The sequence below is a fragment of the Vidua macroura genome, unplaced genomic scaffold, assembly GCF_024509145.1.
Source record: "Vidua macroura isolate BioBank_ID:100142 unplaced genomic scaffold, ASM2450914v1 whyUn_scaffold_248, whole genome shotgun sequence".
Classification (NCBI taxonomy): Eukaryota; Metazoa; Chordata; class Aves; order Passeriformes; family Viduidae; genus Vidua; species Vidua macroura.
In genome coordinates this window covers 1-22,043 of record NW_026530612.1, presented here as the reverse complement: position 1 = coordinate 22,043, position 22,043 = coordinate 1, and the positions used below count along the sequence as shown (strand labels likewise).

Sequence of the window (22,043 nt, the reverse complement as noted above, 5' to 3'; positions counted from 1 at the left end):
GGTGTCTATAGGGGATCTCTGGGGTGTCTATAGGGATCTATGGGGTGTCTATAGGGGATCTATGGGGTGTCTATAGGGGATCTATGGGTGTCTATAGGGATCTATGGGTGTCTATAGGGGATCTCTGGGGTGTCTATAGGATCTATGGGGTGTCTATAGGATCTATGGGGTGTCTATAGGGGATCTATGGGGTGTCTATAGGGGATCTATGGGGTGTCTATAGGGGATCTCAGGGGGTGTCTATAGGAGATCTATGGGTGTGTCTATAGGGGATCTATGGGTGTCTATAGGGGATCTCTGGGGTGTCTATAGGGGATCTCTGGGGTGTCTATAGGGGATCTCTGGGGTGTCTATAGGGGATCTATGGGGTGTCTATAGGGGATCTCTGGGGTGTCTATAGGATCTATGGGGTGTCTATAGGGGATCTCTGGGGTGTCTATAGGATCTCTGGGGTGTCTATAGGATCTCTGGGGTGTCTATAGGATCTATGGGGTGTCTATAGGGGATCTCTGGGGTGTCTATAGGGGATCTATGGGGTGTCTATAGGGGATCTCTGGGGTGTCTATAGGGGATCTATGGGGTGTCTATAGGGGATCTATGGGGTGTCTATAGGGGATTTTTGGGGGGAATTTTGGGGTTTCCAGAGGAGTTTTTGGGTCCAAATTTGGGAATTTCGGGTCCTAAAATGGGATTTTGGGGGATTTTGGGGAATTTTGGGGAATTTTGGGGAATTTTAGGAGTTTTGGGGAATTTTTGGGGAATTTAGGGGGATTTTCGGGGGATTTTGGGGAATTTTGGTTGTTTTTTGTGGAATTTGGGGTCCTACAATGGGAATTTTGGGGAACTTTTGGGGATTTTGGGGAATTTTGGGTCCCAAAATGGGATTTTTGGGGGATTTTGGGGAATTTCGGGTCCTACAATGGGAATTTTGGGGAACTTTTGTGGAATTTTGGGGATTTATTTTGGGGAATTTTGGGTGGATTTTGTGGAATTTCGACTCCTAAAATGGGAATTTTGGGTCCAAATGGGGAAATTTGGGGAATTTTGGGTCCAAACTTGGGAATTTTGGGTCCTACAATGGGAATTTTGGGGGATTTGGGGGGATTTTTGGGAATTTCGGGATTTATTTTGGGAATTTTGGGTCCAAATGGGGGAAATTGGGGTGCCAGAATGGGAATTTTGGGGAATTTCGAGGAATTTTGGGGATTTTGGGGAATTTTGGGGAATTTTTTGGGGAATTTGGGGAATTTCAGGGAATTTGGGGGGATTTTGTGGAATTTCGGGTCCTACAGTGGGAATTTTTTGGGAATTTTGGGGAATTTTGGTGGATTTGTGGCATTTCAAGTCGGAATTTTTGGGAATTTTGTGGATTTTTGTGGAATTTTGGGGAATTTTGTGGAATTTCAGGTCTGGATTTTGGGGAATTTTGGGGAATTTTTTTGGGATTTTGGGGAATTTTGGGTCCTGCAATGGGAATTTTGGGGAATTTTGGGGAATTTTGCGTCCAAATGGGGGAATTTGCGCCCTAAAATGGGCATTTTGGGGGATTTGGGGGGAATTTTGGGAATTTTGGGATTTATTTGGGGAATTTTGGGTCCAAATGGGGGAATTTCGGGTCCTACAATGGGAATTTTGGGGGATTTTTTGGGGATTTTGGGGAATTTTTGGGAATTTTGGGTTCAAATAGGGGAATTTTGGGTGGTACAATGGGAATTTTTGGGAATTTTGGTGAATTTTCGCGAATTTTGGCGAATTTTTTGGGGATTTTGGGGAATTTTGGGTCCTACAATGGGAATTTTGGGGAATTTTGGGGATTTTGGTGGATTTTGGGGAATTTTGGGTCCTACAATGGGAATTTGGGGGAATTTGGGGGGATTTTGGGTCCAAATGGGAGAATTTTGGGAATTTTGGGTCCTGAAATGGGATTTTTGGGGAATTTTTTGGGATTTGGGGGAACTTTGCGTCCAAATGGGGAAATTTTGGTAATTTTGTGTCCTACAATGGGAATTTTGGGGAATTTTGGGGAATTTTTGGGGAATTTTGGTGGATTCTGTGGAATTTTGGGTCCTACAATGGGAATTTCGGGGAATTTCGGGGAATTTTGGGGAATTTTGGGGAATTTTTGGGAATTTGGGGGGATTTTGGGGGGATTTTGGGGGATTTTGGGTCCTATAGTGGGAATTTTGGGGAATTTTGGGGAATTTTTTGGGGAATTTGGGGAATTTTGGGGAATTTTGGTGGATTTTGTGGAATTTCGGGTCCTACAATGGGAATTTTGGGAATTTTGGGGAATTTTTGGGAAATTTGGGAGGATTTTGGGGGGATTTTGGGGGATTTTAGGTCCTACAGTGGGAATTTTGGGGAATTTTGGGGAATTTTGGGGAATTTTGGGGAATTTTGGGGAATTTGGGGAATTTTGGGGAATTTGGGTGGATTTTGTGGAATTTCGGGACCTACAGTGGGAATTTTGGGGAATTTTTGGGGAATTTTTGGGAATTTTGGGGAATTTTGGGGAATTTTGTGGAATTTCAGGTCTGGATTTGGGTGAATTTTGGGGAATTTTTTGGGGATTTTAATTTTGGGGAATTTTGTGGAATTTCAGGTCTGGATTTGGGTGAATTTTGGGGAATTTTTTGGGGATTTTGGGGAATTTTGGGTCCAAATGGGGAAATTTTGGGTCCTGCAATGGGAATTTTGGGAATTTTGGAGAATTTTGGGCAATTTTGGGGAATTTTTTGGGGATTTTGGGGAATTTTGGGTTCAAATGGGGGAATTTTGGGTGGTACAAGGGGAATTTTGGGGAATTTTGGGGAATTTTGGGGAATTTTGGCGAATTTTTTGGGGATTTGGGGGAATTTTGGGGAATTTTGGGTCCTACAATGGGAATTTGGGGGGATTTGGGGGGATTTTGGGTCCAAATGGGAGAATTTTGGGAATTTTGGGTCCTGAAATGGGATTTTTGGGGAATTTTTTGGGATTTGGGGGAACTTTGCGTCCAAATGGGGAAATTTTGGGAATTTTGTGTCCTACAATGGGAATTTTGGGGAATTTTGGGGAATTTTGGTGAATTTTGGGGATTTATTTTGGGGAATTTTGGGTCCAAATGGGGGAATTTTGGGTCCTACAATGGGAATTTGGGGGAATTTTGGGGAATTTTTTGGGGATTTTGGGGAATTTTGGGGGATTTTGGGTCCTACAATGGGAATTTCGAGGAATTTTGGGGAAATTTGCTGGATTTTGGTGGATTTCGTGGAATTTCGGGTCCTACAATGGGAATTTCGGGGAATTTGGGGGAATTTTGGGATTTTGGGGAATTTTGGGGGAATTTGGGGCGATTTTGGGGGATTTTGGGGGATTTTGGGTCCTACAATGGGAATTTTGGGGAATTTTGGGGAATTTTGGGAATTTTGGGGAATTTTGGGGAATTTTGGTGGATTTGTGGCATTTCAAGTCGGAATTTTTGGGAATTTTGGGGGATTTTGTGGAATTTTGGGGAATCGTGTGGAATTTCAGGTCTGGATTTTGGGGAATTTTGGAGGAGTTTTGGGTGGATTTTGTGGAATTTGGGTGGATTTTGTGGAATTTGGGTGGATTTTGTGGAATTTGGGTGGATTTTGTGGAATTTGGTGTCGGATTTTGTGGAATTTGGGTGGATTTTGTGGAATTTGGTGTCGGATTTTGTGGAATTTGGGTGGATTTTGTGGAATTTGGGTGGATTTTGTGGAATTTTGGGTGGATTTTGTGGATTTTGGGTGGATTTTGTGGAATTTGGGTGGATTTTGGTGATTTTGGGTGGATTTTGTGGAATTTGGGTGGATTTTGTGGAATTTGGTGTCGGATTTTGTGGAATTTGGGTGGATTTTGTGGAATTTGGGTGGATTTTGTGGAATTTGGGTGGATTTTGTGGAATTTGGGTGGATTTTGTGGAATTTGGTGTCGGATTTTGTGGAATTTGGGTGGATTTTGTGGAATTTGGGTGGATTTTGTGGAATTTGGTGTCGGATTTTGTGGAATTTGGGTGGATTTTGTGGAATTTGGGTGGATTTTGTGGAATTTGGGTGGATTTTGTGGAATTTGGGTGGATTTTGTGGAATTTGGGTGGATTTTGTGGAATTTGGGTGGATTTTGTGGAATTTGGGTGGATTTTGTGGAATTTGGTGTCGGATTTTGTGGAATTTGGGTGGATTTTGTGGAATTTGGGTGGATTTTGTGGAATTTGGTGTCGGATTTTGTGGAATTTGGGTGGATTTTGTGGAATTTGGGTGGATTTTGGTGAATTTGGGTGGATTTTGGTGAATTTGGGTGGATTTTGTGGAATTTGGGTGGATTTTGTGGAATTTGGGTGGATTTTGTGGAATTTGGTGTCGGATTCTTTGGGAATTTGGGTGGATTTTGTGGAATTTGGGTGGATTTTGTGGAATTTGGTGTCGGATTCTTTGGGAATTTGGGTGGATTTTGTGGAATTTGGGTGGATTTTGTGGAATTTGGTGTCGGATTCTTTGGGAATTCCGGATTTTCCCCCCCAGATTTCCTGTTCAAGTTCCTGGTGATCGGCAGCGCCGGCACCGGCAAATCCTGCCTGCTGCACCACTTCATCGAGAGCAAGTGTACGCACGAGGGAATGCGGGAATGCCGGGAATGACGGGAATGACGGGAATGTGGGAATGCGGGAATGTTTGGGAATTCCGGGAATGCGGGAATGTGCGGGAATGGGGGAATGCCGGGAATGTGGGAATGGGGGAATGCGGGAATGGGGGAATGCGGGAATGGCGGGAATGGGGGAATGCGGGAATGCCGGGAATGCGGGAATGCCGGGAATGACGGGAATGACGGGAATGTGGGAATGTGCGGGAATGGGGGAATGGGGGAATGGGGGAATGCGGGAATGTGGGAATGGGGGAATGGGGGAATGCGGGAATGGGGGAATGCCGGGAATGTGGGAATGTGGGAATGGGGGAATGCGGGAATGTGGGAATGACGGGAATGTGGGAATGTGGGAATGGGGGAATGCGGGAATGTGGGAATGACGGGAATGGGGGAATGCGGGAATGCCGGGAATGCCGGGAATGGGGGAATGCGGGAATGGGGGAATGCCGGGAATGTGGGAATGTGGGAATGGGGGAATGCCGGGAATGTGGGAATGGGGGAATGCCGGGAATGTGGGAATGGGGGAATGGGGGAATGCCGGGAATGCGGGAATGTGGGAATGGGGGAATGCCGGGAATGTGGGAATGGGGGAATGCGGGAATGGGGGAATGCCGGGAATGCGGGAATGGGGGAATGCCGGGAATGCGGGAATGTGGGAATGGGGGAATGCGGGAATGGGGGAATGCCGGGAATGTGGGAATGGGGGAATGCCCGGGAATGTGGGAATGGGGGAATGCGGGAATGCGGGGAATGGGGGAATGCGGGAATGGGGGAATGGCGGGAATGTGTGGGGGAATTCGGGGGAATTTTTGGGGGAGTTTTTGTGGTATTTTCAGCAATTTTGGGGGACTTTCGGGAGTTTTTTGGGAATTTTTGGGGAATTTTTTGGGAATTTTTAGGGAGTTTTTGGGGAGTTTTGGGGAGTTTTTGGGAATTTTTGCAGTTTTTTGGGGAATTTTTGGGAGGTTTTGGGGAATTTTTGGGGAAGATTTGGGGAAGTTTTGGGGAATTTTCAGGAGTTTTTGGGGAATTTTGGGAATTTTGGGGAATGTTTGGGAATTCCGGGAATGCGGGGAATGTGTGGGGGAATTCGGGGGAAGTTTTGGGGAAGATTTGGGGAAGTTTTGGGGAATTTTTTGGGAAGATTTGGGGAAAGTTTTGGGGAATTTTGGGAATTTTGGGGAATGTTTGGGAATTCCGGGAATGTGGGAATGGCGGGGAATGACGGGAATGTGGGGAATTGTGGGAATGCGGGAATGGGGGAATGGGGGAATGCGGGAATGTGTGGGGGAATTCGGGGGAAGTTTTGGGGAAGATTTGGGGAATTTTGGGGAATTTTTTGGGGAATTTTGGGGAATTTTTGGGGAATTTTGGGGAATTTTTGGGGAATTTTCGGCAATTTTGGGGACTTTCGGGAGTTTTTAGGGAATTTTTGGGGAATTTTTTGGGAATTTTTAGGGAGTTTTTGGGGAGTTTTGGGGAGTTTTTGGAATTTTTTGGGGAATTTTGGGGAACTTTTTTGGGAATTTTCGGCAATTTTTGGGGACTTTTGGGAGTTTTTGGGGAATTTTTTGGGAATTTTTGGGGAGTTTTTGGGGAGTTTTGGGGAGTTTTGGGGAATTTTTGCAGTTTTTTTGGGGAATTTTTGGGGAAGATTTGGGGAATTTTTTGGGAATTTTTTGGGAATTTTGGGGAGTTATCGGGGAATTTTGGGGAATTTTCGGGGAATTTTTTGGGGAATTTTGGGAGTTTTGGGGAGTTTTTGGGGAAGTTTTGGGGGAATTTTTGGGGAATTTTGCAGTTTTTTGGGGAATTTTTGGGAGGTTTTGGGGAATTTTTGGGGGGAATTTTTGGGAGGTTTTGGGGAAGTTTTGGGGAAGTTTTGGGGAAGATTTGGGGAAGTTTTGGGGAATTTTCAGGAGTTTTTGGGGAATTTTGGGAATTTTGGGGAATGTTTGGGAATTCCGGGAATTGCGGGAATGTGTGGGGGAATTCGGGGGAATTTTTGGGGAAGATTTGGGGAAGTTTTGGGGAATTTTTGAGGAATTTTCGGGGACTTTCGGGAGTTTTTAGGGAATTTTTTTGGGAATTTTTGGGGAATTTTTGAGGAGTTTTTGGAATTTTTGGGAAGTTTTGGGGAATTTTTGGGGAATTTTGGGGATTTTTGGGGAGTTTTCGGGGAATTTTTGGGAGTTTTTGGGGAATTTTTGGGGAAGATTTGGGGAAGTTTTGGGGAATTTTGGGGAATTTTGGGGAATTTTGGGGGAGTTTATGGGGATTTTTGGGAATTTTGGGGAATTTTTGGAAATTTTACGGAATTTTTGGAGAAGTTTTTTGGAATTTTGGGGATTTTCGGGGATTTTGAGGAATTTTGGGGGAATTTTTTTGGGAATTCTTGGGAGTTTTTAGGGAATTTTTTGGGGAGTTTTGGGGAATTTTTTGGCATTTTGGGGGGAAATTTTTGGGGCTTTTTTTTAATTTTTGGGGATTTTTTGGGATTTTTTTTGGAATTTTTTGGGCATTTTTTGGGCAATTTTTCAGGATTTTTTTTGGGTATTTTCTTGGAATTTTTGGGGGGAATTTTGGGGAATTTTTGGGAAATTTCAGGAATTTTTGGGGAATTTTTGGGTAAAATTTTTAGGGAATTCTTGAGAGTTTTTTAGGGAATTTTTTGGGGCATTTTTTTGGAATTTTTTTGAAATTTTAGGGGATTTTTTTGGCATTTTTTTGGGGCAATTTTTGGGAATTTTTAACCTTTTTTTGGGAATTTTTTTGGGAATTTTTTAGGCAATTTTGTGGCATTTTTGGGGATTTTTTGGGGGCATTTTTGGGCATTTTTTGAGCAGTTTTCTTTGAATTTTTGGGGATTTTTTTTTCAATTTCTTGGGGAATTTCTTGGACTTTTTTTGGCATTTTTGGGGCACTTTCGGGATTTTTTGGGAATATTTTTTGGGACCATTTTGTGTCACTTTGGGGCCATTTTGTGACAATTTTGGGTCATTTCTGCTCATTTTGGGTCATTTTGTGCAATTCTGGGTCATTTCTGGTCATTTTGGGGTCATTTTGTGACAATTTTGGGTCATTTTGTGACAATTTTGGGTCATTTTGGGTCACTTTGGGTCCTTTTGTGCAATTTTGGGGTCATTTTGTGTCACTTTGGGGCCATTTTGTGCAATTTTGGGTCACTTTGGGGCCATTTTTTGACAATTTGGGTTCACTTTGGGTCACTTTGGGGCCATTTTTTTTGCCATTTTTTTTTTCATTTTGGGGGCATTTGGGGCAATTTTCTGTCACTTTGGGGCCATTTTTGTGACAATTCTGGGATCATTTCTGCTCAATTTGGGTCCATTTTGTGCAATTTGGGTCATTTCTGCTCATTTTGGGTCATTTTGTGCAATTCTGGGTCATTTCTGGTCATTGTTTCTGCTCATTTTGGGTCAATTTGTGCCATTTTGGGTCACTTTGGGGCCATTTTCTGTCATTTTGTGCAATTCTGGGTCATTTCTGCTCATTTTGGGTCATTTTGTGCAATTTTGGGTCATTTGGTGACAATTTTGGGTCATTTCTGCTCATTTTGGGTCATTTTGTGCAGTTTTGGGTCATTTCTGCTCATTTTGGGTCATTTTGTGCCATTTTGGGTCATTTCTGCTCAATTTGGGTCATTTTGTGCAATTCTGGGTCATTTCTGCTCAATTTGGGTCATTTTCTGTCACTTTGGGGTCATTTTGTGACAATTTTGGGTCATTTCTGCTTCATTTTGGGTCATTTTGTGCAGGGTTTTGGGTCATTTCTGCTCAATTTGGGGTCATTTTGTGCCATTTTGGGTCACTTTGGGGCCATTTTCTGTCATTTTGTGCAATTCTGGGTCATTTCTGCTCATTTTGGGTCATTTTGTGCAATTCTGGGTCATTTTCTGTCACTTTGGGGTCATTTAGTGCAATTTTGGGTCACTTTAGGGCCATTTTCTGTCATTTTGTGCAATTTGGGTCATTTCTGCTCATTTTGGGTCATTTTGTGCAGTTTTGGGTCATTTCTGCTCATTTTGGGTCATTTTGTGACAATTTTGGGTCATTTTCTGTCACTTTGGGGCCATTTTTTGACAATTTGGGGTCACTTTGGGTCACTTTGGGGCCATTTTTTTGCCATTTTTTGTCATTTTGGGGGCGTTTGAGGCAATTTTCTGTCACTTTGGGGCCATTTTTTGTGACAATTTTGGGTCATTCTGCTCATTTGGGTCATTTTGTGCAGTTTTGGGTCATTTCTGCTCAATTTGGGGTCATTTTGTGACAATTCTGGGATCATTTCTGCTCAATTTGGGGTCAATTTGTGCCATTTTGGGTCACTTTGGGGCCATTTTCTGTCATTTTGTGCAATTTTGGGTCATTTACTGCTCATTTTGGGTCATTTTCTGTCACTCTTGGGGTCATTTTGTGCAGTTTTGGGTCATTTCTGCTCATTTTGGGTCATTTTGTGCAATTCTGGGTCATTTCTGGTCCATTTTGGGTCATTTTGTGACAATTTTGGGTCATTTTGGGTCACTTTTGTGCCATTTTGTGTCATTTTGGGGCCATTTCCTGTCATTTTGGGTCATTTTTGACCATTTTTATTCCATTTTTCCCATTTCTCCCCCTCCCATCCCCCCTCTCCCCATCCCGGGCACTTCCATTTATTTTTTTTCCCATTTTTCCCTTTTTTTTCCCATTTTCCCCATTTTTTCCAATTTCCCCATTTTTTCCCATTTTCCCCATTTTTTCCCATTTTCCCATTTTTTCCATTTTTTTCCCATTTTCCCCATTTTTTCCCCATTTCCCCATTTTTCCCCATTTTCCCCTTTTTTTCCCCCTTTTTCCTCATTTATTTTTCCCATTTTCCCCATTTTTCCCTCATTTTTTCCATTTACTTTTCCCATTTATTTTCCCCATTTTCCCATTTTTTCCCCATTTTCCCATTTTTTCCACATTTTCCCCATTTTTTTTCCATTTTCCCCATTTCCCCATTTCTTTCCCGTTTTTTTTTTCCCCTTTTCCCATTTTTCCCTTTTTTTCCCTTTTTTTCCCATTTTCCCCCATTTCTTCCCATTCTCCCATTTTTCCCATTTTTCCCATTTTCTCCCATTTTCCCATTTTTCCCATTTTCCCATTATTTTCCCATTTTTCCCATTTTTCCCCATTTTCCCATTTATTTTCCCATTTTTCCCATTTTCCCCATTTTTTCCCCATTTTCCCCATTTTTTCCCATTTTCCCCATTTTCCCATTTATTTTTCCCATTTTCCCATGTTTTTTCCCTTTTTTCCCTTTTTTTCCCATTTTCCCCATTTCTTCCCATTTCTCCATTTTTTTCCCATTTTTCCCATTTTTCTCCCATTTTCCCATTTTTCCCCATTTTCCCATTTATTTTTCCCATTTTTTCCCATTTTCCCATTTATTTTCCCATTTCTTCCCCATTTTTTCCCCATTTTCCCCCATTTTTTCCCCATTTTCCCCATTTTTCCATTTTTCCTCATTTCTTCCCATTTATTTTTCCCATTTTTTTCCCATTTATTTTTTCCCATTTTCCCCATTTTTTCCCCGTTTTTTTCCCATTTTCCCCATTATTTTTCCCATTTATTTTTCCCATTTTTTTCCCATTTATTTTTTTCCCATTTTCCCCATTTTTTCCCCCGTTTTTTTCCCATTTTCCCCATTTATTTTTCCCATTTATTTTTCCCATTTATTTTTCCCATTTATTTTTCCCATTTATTTTTCCCATTTATTTTTCCTATTTTTTCTCCATTTTCCCCATTTATTTTCCCCATTTTTTCCCCATTTTCCCCATTTTCCCCATTATTTTTCCCATTTCTTTTCCCCATTTATTTTCCCCATTTATTTTCCCCATTTTTTTCCCCATTTCCCCATTTTTTCCCATTTTTTCCCCATTTTTTCCCCATTTTCCCCATTTTTCCCCATTTTCCCCCATTTTTCCCCATTTCCCCCATTTTTTCCCATTTTCCCCATTTATTTCCCCATTTCTTTTCCCCATTTTTTCCCCATTTTCCCCATTTTTTCCCCATTTCCCCCATTTTTTTCCCATTTTCCCCATTTATTTTCCCATTTATTTTCCCCATTTTTTCCCCATTTCCCCATTTTTTTCCCATTTATTTTCCCATTTATTTTTCCCCATTTTCCCCATTTTCCCCATTTATTTTCCCCATTTTTCCCATTTTCCCCATTTTTTCCCATTTATTTCCCCATTTATTTTTCCCATTTTCCCCATTTCCCCATTTATTTTCCCCATTATTTTCCCATTTTTTCCCCATTTTTCCCCATTTCCCCATTTATTTTTCCCATTTATTTTTCCCATTTTTCCCCATTTCCCCATTTTTTCCCCATTTCCCCATTTTTCCCCCATTTTCCCCATTTCCCCCCATTTTTTCCCCATTTCCCCATTTATTTCCCCATTTCTTTTCCCCATTTTCCCCATTTCCCCATTTTTTCCCATTTATTTTCCCATTTATTTTCCCATTTATTTTCCCCATTTCCCCATTTTTCCCCATTTTTCCCATTTCTTTTCCCCATTTCTTTTCCCCATTTTTCCCCATTTATTTTCCCCCATTTTTTCCCATTTTTTCCCCATTTTTCCCCATTTATTTCCCCATTTTTCCCCATTTATTTCCCCATTTTTTCCCCATTTATTTCCCCATTTTTCCCATTTCTTTTTCCCCATTTTCCCCATTTTCCCCATTTTTTCCCCATTTTCCCCATTTTTTCCCCATTTCCCCATTTTTCCCCATTTTTTCCCCATTTCCCCCATTTTTCCCCCATTTTTCCCCATTTATTTTCCCATTTATTTTTCCCCATTTTTCCCCATTTCCCCCCATTTCCCCATTTTTTCCCATTTATTTTCCCATTTATTTTTCCCATTTATTTTCCCCATCTTTCCCCATTTTTCCCCATTTCTTTTCCCATTTCCCCATTTCTTTTCCCCATTTCTTTTCCCCATTTTTCCCATTTTCCCCATTTTTTTCTTTCCCCAGTCAAGCAGGATTCCAACCACACCATCGGGGGTGGAGTTTGGCTCGCGGGTGCTCAGCGTGGCCGGGCGCCGCGTCAAGCTGCAGATCTGGGACACGGCCGGGCAGGAGCGCTTCAGGTGCCAAATCCCCGCTTCCCTCCGCCCCCGCTTCCCCCCCTCTCCCACATTTCCCTCCTTTCTTCCTCATTTTTCCATGATTTCCCTGATTTTTCCATAATTTCCCTCATTTTCCCTTCATTTTCCTGATTTTTCCCGATTTTTTCCTGATTTTTCCTGATTTTTCCCTGATTTTTCCCGATTTTTCCTGATTTTTCCCTGATTACTTTCCTGATTTTCCCGATTTTTCCTGATTTTTCCCGATTTTCCCCTGATTTTTCCCTTCATTTTCCCTGATTTTTCCCGATTTTCCCCTGATTTTTCCCTTCATTTTCCCTGATTTTTCCCTGATTTTTCCCGATTTTTCCCTGATTTTTCCCAATTTTTTTCCTGATTTTTTCATAATTTTCCTGATTATTCCTAATTTTTTCATGATTTTTCCTGATTTTTCCCGATTTTTCCTCATTTTCCCTCATTTCCCTAATTTTTCCTGATTTTTTTCATAATTTTCCTGATTTTCCTGATTTTTCCTGATTTTTTTCCCTGATTTTTCCATGATTTCCCTCATTTTCCCTTCATTTCCCCTTCATTTTTCCTGATTTTTTCCTGATTTTTTCCCTCATTTTCCCTTCATTTTTCCTGATTTTTCCCGATTTTTCCCTGATTTTTCCATGATTTCCCTCATTTCCCCCTTCATTTTTCCTGATTTTTTCCCTCATTTTCCCTTCATTTTCCTGATTTTCCCCGATTTTTCCCTGATTTTTCCATAATTTCCCTCATTTTCCCTTCATTTTTTCCCTGATTTTTCCCGATTTTTCCCTGATTTTTCCATAATTTCCCTCATTTTCCCTTCATTTTTCCCTTCATTTTTCCCGATTTTTTCCCGATTTTTCCCGATTTTTCCTGATTTTTTCCTGATTTTTCCCGATTTTTTTCCTCATTTCTCCCTCATTTTCCCCTCATTTCCCTGATTTTTCCCGATTTTTTCCCGATTTTTTCCTGATTTTCATGATTTTTTGTGATTTTTCCTCATGTTTTCCTGATTTTTCCCAATTTTTTTCCTGATTTTTCCCTGATTTTTCCATGATTTCCCTCATTTTCCCTTCATTTTCCTGATTTTTCCCGATTTTTTCCCGATTTTTCCCGATTTTTCCTGATTTTTTCCTGATTTTTCCCGATTTTTTCCTCATTTCTCCCTCATTTTCCCCCTCATTTCCCTGATTTTTCCCGATTTTTCCCGATTTTTTTCCTGATTTTTCCTGATTTTTTGTGATTTTTCCTCATGTTTTCCTGATTTTTCCCAATTTTTTCCTGATTTTTCCCTGATTTTTCCATGATTTCCCTCATTTTCCCTTCATTTTTCCTGATTTTTCCCGATTTTTCCCTGATTTCTTTCCTGATTTTTCCTGATTTTTTCCTGATTTTCCCGATTTTTCCTGATTTTTCCCTGATTTTTCCCTGATTTTTCCTGATTTTTCCAGTGATTTTTCCTGATTTTTCCTGATGTTTCCCTGATTTTTCCCGATTTTTTCCTGATTTTTTCTGTGATTTTCCTGATTTTCCCTGATTTTCCCTGATTTTCCCTGATTTTTCCTGATTTTCTCTGATTTTCCCTGATTTTTCCTGATTTTTTCCTGATTTTCCCTAATTTTCCGGATTTTTTCCCGATTTTTCCTGATTTTTTTCATAATTTTCCTGATTATTCCTAATTTTTTCCTGATTTTTCCTGATTTTTCCCGATTTTTTCCCTCATTTTCCCATAATTTCCCTCATTTTCCCTTCATTTCCCCTTCATTTTTCCTGATTTTTCCCTCATTTTCCCTTCATTTTCCTGATTTTTCCCGATTTTTCCCTGATTTTTCCATAATTTCCCTCATTTTCCCCTTCATTTTTCCTGATTTTTCCCGATTTTTTCCCGATTTTTCCCTGATTTTTCCCGATTTTTCCTGATTTTTCCCGATTTTTTCCCGATTTTTCCCGATTTTTCCTGATTTTTTCCTGATTTTTCCCGATTTTTTCCTCATTTCTCCCTCATTTTCCCCTCATTTCCCTGATTTTTCCCGATTTTTCCGATTTTTTCCTGATTTTTCATGATTTTTTGTGATTTTTCCTCATGTTTTCCTGATTTTTCCCAATTTTTTCCTGATTTTTCCCTGATTTTTCCATGATTTCCCTCATTTTCCCTTCATTTTTCCTGATTTTTCCCCTCATTTTCCCTTCATTTTTCCTGATTTTTCCTGATTTTTTCCTAATTTTCCCGATTTTTCCTGATTTTTTCCTGGTTTTTTTGTGATTTTTCCTGATTTTTTTCCTGATTTTCCTCATTTTTCCTGATTTTTCCTGATTTTTCCCGATTTTTCCCTGATTTTTCCATGATTTCCCTCATTTTCCCTTCATTTTCCCTTCATTTTCCCTGATTTTTTCCCTCATTTTCCCTTCATTTTCCTGATTTTCCCGATTTTTCCCTGATTTTTCCATGATTTCCCTCATTTTCCTTTCATTTTTCCTGATTTCTCCCAATTTTCCCCTGATTTTTCCTGATTTTTTTCCCGATTTTTCCTGATTTTTTTCATAATTTTCCTAATTATTCCTAATTTTTTCATGATTTTTTCGTGATTTTTTCTGATTTTTTTTCCTGCTTTTCCTCATTTTTCCTGATTTTTCCTCATTTTTCCCGATTTTTCCCTGGTTTTTCCATAATTTCCCTCATTTTCCCTTCATTTTTCCTGATTTTTCCCGATTTTTCCCTGATTTTTTTCATAATTTTCCTGATTATTCCTAATTTTTTTCCGGATTTTTCCCGACTTTTTCTGATTTTTTCTGATTTTCCTGATTTTTCTGATTCTTTTCCTGATTTTTCCTGATTTGTTCCTGATTTGTTTCCTGATTTTTTCCTCATTTTTCCTGATTTTTACTGATTTTATTCATAATTTTCCTCATTGTTTCTGCATTTTTCCCACATTTTTTCCTAATTCTTTCCTGATTTTTTCCTCATTTTTTCCCTTTTTTTTTCTCATTTTTCCCATTTTTTCCCTTCATTTTTCCCATTTTTCCCCGTTTCCCCACATTTTTCCCATATCCACCGAATTTTCTCCCAAATTTCTTCCACTTTCCTCCCAATTTCCCCCAAAATTTCCCCAAATTCCCCCAAATTTCCCCAAATTCCCCCATTACTTCCCCAAAATTTCCCCCCAAATTTCCCAAATTTCCAAAATTCCCCCAAAATTTTCCCCAAATTTCCCCAATTGCTTTACCCAAATCCCCCCAAATTTGCCCAAAATTTCCCCCCAATTTTCCCAAAATTCCCCCAAATTCCCCCCAATTTTCCCAAAGTTTTCTCCAAATTCCCCCAAAATTTTCCCCAAATTTCCCCCAATTTCCTCCATTTTTATCCCCAAATTTCCCCAAATTCCCCCCAAATTTTCCCAAAATTTCCCCCATTCATTTCCCAACTTTCTTCCCAAATTTCCTGAAATTTCCCCAAAGTTTTCTCCAAATTTCCCCGAAGTTTTCCCAAAATTCCCCCATTATTTCCCCCAAATTTCCCCAATTTTCCCGCTTTATTTTCCCCAAATTTCCCCCAAAATCCCCCCAAATTCCCCCAAATTCCCCCCATTTTCCTGAAATTTTCCCCAATTCTCCCCAATTTCCCCCAAATTCTCCCAAATTTTCCCCAATTCCCTCAACATTTTCCCCAAATTTCCCCCAATTTCCTCCATTGTTATCCCCAAATTTCCCCAAATTCCCCCCAAATTTTCCCAAAATTTCCCCCATTATTTTCCCATCTTCCTCCCAAATTCCCTGAAATTTCCCCAATTTCCCCCATTATTCTCCCCAATTTTTTCCCAATTTTCCCGATTTCCCCCATTGTTTTCCCCAAATTCCCCCAAATTCCCCCAAATTTTCCCAAACTCTCCCAAATTCCGCCCAAATTCTCCCAAATTTCCCCAAATTCCCCCAAATTTTCCCAAAATTTCCCGCTTTATTTTCCCCAATTTTACCCCAAAATCCCCCCATTTACCCCAAATTTTCCCCAATTTTCCCAAATTCTCCCAAATTTCCCCGAAATTCCCCAAATACCCCCCATTATTTCCCCCAAATTCCCCCACAATTTTCCCCAAATTTCCCCCCAATTTCCTCCATTGTTACCCCAAAGTTTTCCCCCAAATTCCCCCCCCAAATTTTCCCAAAATTTTCCCCCGATTGATTTCCCAACTTTCCTCCCAAATTCCCTGAAATTTCTCCAGTTTCCACAAATTCCCCAAATTTCCCCAAAATTTCCCCAAATTCCCCCCAATTTCGCCCATTATTTTCCCAAATTCCCCCATTATTTCCCCCAAATTCCCCCAATTTTCCCGCTTTATTTCCCCAAATTTACCCCAAAATCCCCCCAAATTTCCCCAAATTTTCCCCAATTTTCCCAAATTCCCCCAAATTTCCCCCCAAATTCCTCCAAATTCCCCCAAAATTTTCCCTAAATTTCCCAAATTTCCCCCATTGTTTTCCCCAAATTCCCCCGAATTCCCCCCAATTTACCCAAATTTCCCCCAAATTTCCCCAATTTTCCCCCAAATTTCCCCCAAATGTCCCCAAATTTCCCCAATTTTCCTGAAATTTTCCCCCAATTTTCCAGAAATTTTCCCCAATTTTCCCCAACTTCCCCCAAATTTCCCCTGATTTTCCCCAATTTCCCCCCAAATTTCCCCAAATTTTTCCCAAATTTCCCCAATTTCCCCCATTATTTTCCCACTTTCCCCAAATTTCCCCGATTTCCCCCAAATTTCCCCAATTTTCCCAAAATTCCCCCAAATTCCCCCCCAATTTTCCAAAGTTTTCTCCAACTTCCCCCAAAATTTTCCCCAAATTTTCCCCAATTTCCTCCATTGTTATCCCCAAAGTTTTCCCCAAATTCCCCCCAAATTTTCCCAAATTTCCCCCATTATTTTCCCAACTTTCCTCCCAAATTCCCTGAAATTTCTCCAGTTTCCCCAATTTCCCCAAATTTCCCCAAAATTTCCCAAAATTCCCCCAAATTCCCCCAATTTCCCCAAAGTTTTCCCCAAATCCCCCCATTATTTCCCCCAAATTTCCCCAAATTCCCCCCAAATTTTCCCAAAATTTCCCACTTTATTTTCCCCAAATTCCCCCCAAATTCCCCCATTATTTTCCCAATTTCCCCCATTATTTCCCAATTTTCCCCCAAATTCCCCCCCAATTTCCCCAAAGTTTTCCCCAATTTCCCCCATTTTTCCCCCAAATTTCCCCAAATTCCCCCCAAATTTTCCCAAAATTTCCCGCTTTATTTTCCCCAAATTCCCCCCAAAATCCCCCCAAATTTCCCCAATTTCCCCCTTTATTTCCCCAATTTTCCCCAAATTCCCCCCAATTTCTCCGTTATTTTCCCCAATTTCCCCCATTTTTCCCCCAAATTTCCCCGATTTCCCCCATTATTTTCCCCAAATTCCCCCAATTTTCCCCAAATTTCCCCAATTTCCCCCATTATTCTCCCCAATTTTCCCAAATTTCCCCAATTTCCCCAAATTCTCCCCAATTTTCCCCAATTTCCCCAGTTTTCCCCCCCCGAATTCCCCCATTTATCCCGTGTTTTTCCCGTTTTTTCCCGTTTTTCCCCGTTTTTTCCCCGTTCTGGCCCCCGTTCCCGGCAGGCTCGGTGACGCGCAGTTATTACCGCGGCGCCGCGGGGGCGCTGCTCGTCTATGACATCACCAGGTGAGGGCGGGGCCCTGTGACGTCACCCTGCGCGGGTTCGTGACGTCACCGTGTGCTTTTGTGTTGTCACTGGGCGGGTTTTGTGACGTCACTGTGCGCGTTCGTGACGTCACTGGGTGGGTTTGTGACGTCACTGGGTGGGTTTGTGACATCACTGGGCAGGTTTGTGACGTCACTGTGCGCGTTTCGTGACGTCACTGGGCGGGTTTGTGACGTCACTGGGCGCGTTTGTGACGTCACTGGGCGGGTTTGTGACGTCACTGGGTGGGTTTGTGACGTCACTGGGCAGGTTTGTGACGTCCACTGGGCGGGTTGGTGACGTCACTGTGCGCATTCGTGACGTCACTCGGGGCGGGTTTGTGACGTCACTGGGCGGGTTGGTGACGTCACCGTGTGCATTCGTGACGTCACCGTGTGCGTTCATGACGTCACTGGGTGGGTTTGTGACATCACCGCGCGGCTTCGTGACGTCACTGGGTGGGTTTGTGACGTCACTGGGTGGGTTCGTGACGTCACTGGGTGGGTTTGTGACGTCACCGGGCGGGTTTGTGACGTCACCACGGGCGGGTTCGTGACGTCATCGCTGCGGATCTCCGACGTCCCGGGGGCGTTTTTGGGGCAATTTCCGCCTTTTTTCCCCAATTTCTCCAAATTCCCGGCCCCGAATTCCTGATCCCGAATTCCCAATCCCAAATTCCCAATCCCGAATTCCCGGCCCCAAATTCCCGATCCCGAATTCCCAATCCCAAATCCCTGATCCCGAATTCCCAATCCTGAATTCCCAATCCCCGAATTCCCAATCCCGAATTCCCAATCCCGAATTCCCAATCCCGAATTCCCAATCCCGAATTCCCAATCCCAAATTCCTGATCCCAAATCCCTGATCCCGAATTCCCAATCCCAAATTCCCAATCCAAATTCCCAATCCCAAATCCCTGATCCCGAATTCCCAATCCCGAATTCCCAATCCCAAATTCCCAATCCCAAATCCCTGATCCCGAATTCCCGGCCCCGAATTCCCAATCCCGAATTCCCAATCCCGAATTCCCAATCCCGAATCCCTGATCCCAAATCCCTGATCCCGAATTCCCAATCCCAAATTCCCAATCCCGAATTCCCAATCCAAATCCCTGATCCCAAATTCCCGATCCCAAATTCCCAATCCCAAATCCCTGATCCCGAATTCCCAATCCCGAATTCCCAATCCCGAATTCCCCAATCCCAAATTCCCGATCCCAAATTCCCCAATCCCAAATCCCTGATCCCAAATTCCCGATCCCAAATTCCCAATCCCAAATCCCTGATCCCGAATTCCCAATCCCGAATTCCCAATCCCAAATCCCTGATCCCAAATTCCCAGTCCCAAATTCCCGATCCCAAATCCCTGATCCCGAATTCCCAATCCCAAATCCCTGATCCCGAATTCCCAATCCCGAATTCCCAATCCCGAATTCCCAATCCCAAATCCCTGATCCCAAATTCCCAGTCCCAAATTCCCGATCCCAAATCCCTGATCCCGAATTCCCAATCCCGAATTTTCTCCCGTTTTTCCCGTTTTTTCCCTTTTTTCTCCCATTTTTTCCATTTTTTTCCAATTTCTCCCGTTTTTTTCCCGTTTTTTCCCATTTTTCTCCCATTTTTCCCATTTTTCACTTTTTTCCCGTTTTTCCCATTTTTCTCCCGTTTTTCTCCCGTTTTTCCCATTTTTTCCCTTTTTCCTCCCATTTTGTTCCCTTTTTTCCCCCTTTTTTTCCCCATTTTTTCCCAAATTTCTCCAATTTTTTCGCATTTTTTCCCCATTTTTCACTTTTTTCCTCACATTTTCTCCTGGTTTTTCCCATTTTTTCCCATTTTTTCACTTTTTCCTCCCTTTTTTCCCTTTTTTCCCTTTTTTCCTGTTTTTTCCCCATTTTTTCACTTTTTCCTCCCATTTTTTCCCATTTTTTCCCCGTTTTTTCCCAATTTTCTCCCTTTTTTCCCTTTTTTTACTTTTTTCTCCCGATTTCTCCCGTTTTTTCACGTTTTCCTTCCATTTTTTCCCATTTTTTCCCTTTTTTCCCCCATTTTTTCCCATTTTTTCCCGTTTTTTTCCCATTTTTTCCCTTTTTTCTCCCGTTTTTTTCCCAATTTCCCCATTTTTTTCTGTTTTTCCATTTTTCACTTTTTCTCCCCTTTTTCCCATTTTTTCCCATTTTTCTCCCATTTTTCTCCTGTTTTCTCGCGGTTTTTTCACTTTTTTTTCCCTTTTTTTTCCCAATTTTCTTCCGTTTTTTCACCGTTTTTTTCCCCTTTTCTCCCATTTTCTCCCGTTTTCCCCCGTTTTTTCACCGTTCCTCTCCCCGTTTTTTCACCGTTTTTTCCCGTTCCTCTCCCGTTTTTTCCCATTTCCGGCGTTTCTGCCCCCGTTTCCCAGCCGCGAGACGTACAACGGCTCTGACCTCACCCTGACAATTCAGCACATTTTGGGGCCGTTTTCCCCCATTTTCTCCCGTTTTTTCACCGTTTTTTCACCGTTTTTTCCCGTTTTTTTCACCGTTTTTTCCCGTTTTTTCCCGTTTCTCTCCCGTTTTTTCCCGTTTTTGCCGTTTCTGCCCCCGTTTCCCAGCCGCGAGACGTACAACGCGCTGGCGCAGTGGCTGACGGACGCGCGGACCTTGGCCAGCCCCAACATCGTCATCATCCTCTGCGGCAACAAGAAGGACCTGGAGGGCGAGCGGGAGGTCACCTTCCTGGAGGCCTCGCGCTTCGCCCAGGAAAACGGTCCGGAAAAAACGGGGAAAACGGGAAAAAACGGGGGGGAAACGGGAAAAACGGGGGGGAAACTGAAAAAACGGGGGGAAAACGGGAGAAAATGGGGGAAAATGGGAGAAAATGGGGGAAAAATGGGAGAAAATGGGGGGGAAAATGGCAAAAAATGGGGAAAACGGGAGGAAACGGGAAAAAAAATGGGAAAAAAAAGGGAGAAATTTGGGGGAAAAACTGGGAAAACGGGGAAAAAACGGGGGAAAACGGGAAAAAACGGGAAAAAAAATGGAAAAACGGGAAAAACCGGAAAAAGATGGGGGGGAAATGGAAGAAAATGGGAAAGAAACGGGGGCAAAGGGGGTTTGGGGTCGTGGGGAGGTGACGTTCCTGGAGGCTCGCGCTTCAACCGGGAAAACGGTCCGGAAAAAACGGGAAAATGGGAAAAAACGGGGGGAAAACGGGGAAAACAGGGAAAAAACGGGAAAAAACGTGAGAAAATGGGGGAAAAAATGGGAAAAAATGGGGGGAAATGGGAAAAAACGGGGGGAAAATGGGAAAAAAACGGGGGGAAACGGGAGGAAACGGGAAAAAAAATGGGAAAAAAGGGTAGAAAATGGGGGGAAAAACCGGGAAAATGGGAAAAAAAAGGGGGAAAAAAAACAGGAAAAAATGGGAAAAAAATGGGAGAAAATGGGGGGAAATGGGGGGAAAATGGGGGGAAAATGGGAAAAAAAAACGGGGGCAAAGGGGTTTGGGGTCGTGGGGAGGTGATGTTCCTGGAGGGCTTGCGCTTCGCCCGGGAAAACGGTCCGGAAAAAACGGGAAAATGGGAAAAAACGGGGGAAAACGGGAAAAATGGGGGGGGAAACTGAAAAAACGGGAAAAAAACGGGGGAAAAATGGGGAGAAAATGGGGGAAAATGGAGAAAATGGGGGGAAATGGGAAAAAACGGGGGGAAAAGGGAAAAAAATGGGAAAAAAACGGAGAAAAATGGGGGGAAAAACCGGGAAAACGGGAAAAAAACGGGGGAAAAAACGGGAAAAATGGGAAAAAAAAGGGAAAAATGGGAAAAACGGGAAAAAGATGGGGGAAAAATGGGAAGAAAATGGGAAAGAAACGGGGGCAAAGGGGTTTGGGGGTCGTGGGGAGGTGACGTTCCTGGAGGGCTCGCGCTTCACCCGGGAAAACGGTCGGGAAAAACGGGAAAACGGGAAAAAACGGGGGAAAACGGGAAAAAACGGGGAAAACAGGGAAAAAAACGGGAGAAAACGGGAGAAAAATGGGGGAAAACGGGAAAAAATAGGAAAAAAATGGGAGAAAATGGGGGGAAAATGGCAAAAAAACGGGGGAAAACGGGAGGAAACGGGAAAAAAAAATGGGCAAAAAAAAGGAGAAATTCGGGGGAAAAACTGGGAAAAAACGGGGAAAACGGGAAAAAATAGGAAAAAAATGGGAAAAAGGGGAGAAAATGGGGGGAAAATGGGAAATAATGGGGGCAAAGGGGTTTGGGGTCGTGGGGAGGTGACGTTCCTGGAGGGCTCGCGCTTCAACCGGGAAAACGGTCCGGAAAAAACGGGAAAAAACGGGAAAAAATGCGGGGAAACGGGAAAAAATGGGGGAAATGGGAAAAAACGGGGGGGAAAACGGGGAAAAAATGGGGGGAAATGGGAAAAAACGGGAAAAAACGGGGGGAAAATGGGAAAAAAATGGGGGAAAACGGGAAAAAATAGGAAAAAAATGGGAGAAAATGGGGGGGAAAATGGCAAAAAAACGGGGGGAAAACGGGAAAAAACGGGGGGAAAATGGGAAAAAC

The 22,043-nt window shown here is 42.4% G+C and overlaps 1 protein-coding gene across 1 annotated transcript in view; it reads left to right on the top strand.

Moving 5' to 3' along the window:
• Positions 1 to 20,286, top strand: part of LOC128803002 (ras-related protein Rab-4B-like) — a gene marked incomplete at its 3' end in the record, with an annotated part of 38,455 nt that extends 18,169 nt beyond the window's left edge. The window contains 5 exon segments of the mRNA XM_053969573.1: positions 4,527 to 4,607; positions 11,661 to 11,686; positions 11,688 to 11,778; positions 17,425 to 17,485; positions 20,091 to 20,286. Of these exon segments, the coding sequence (XP_053825548.1) occupies positions 4,527 to 4,607; positions 11,661 to 11,686; positions 11,688 to 11,778; positions 17,425 to 17,485; positions 20,091 to 20,286 (455 nt within the window).
• Between the last annotated feature and the right edge of the window lie 1,757 nt (positions 20,287 to 22,043).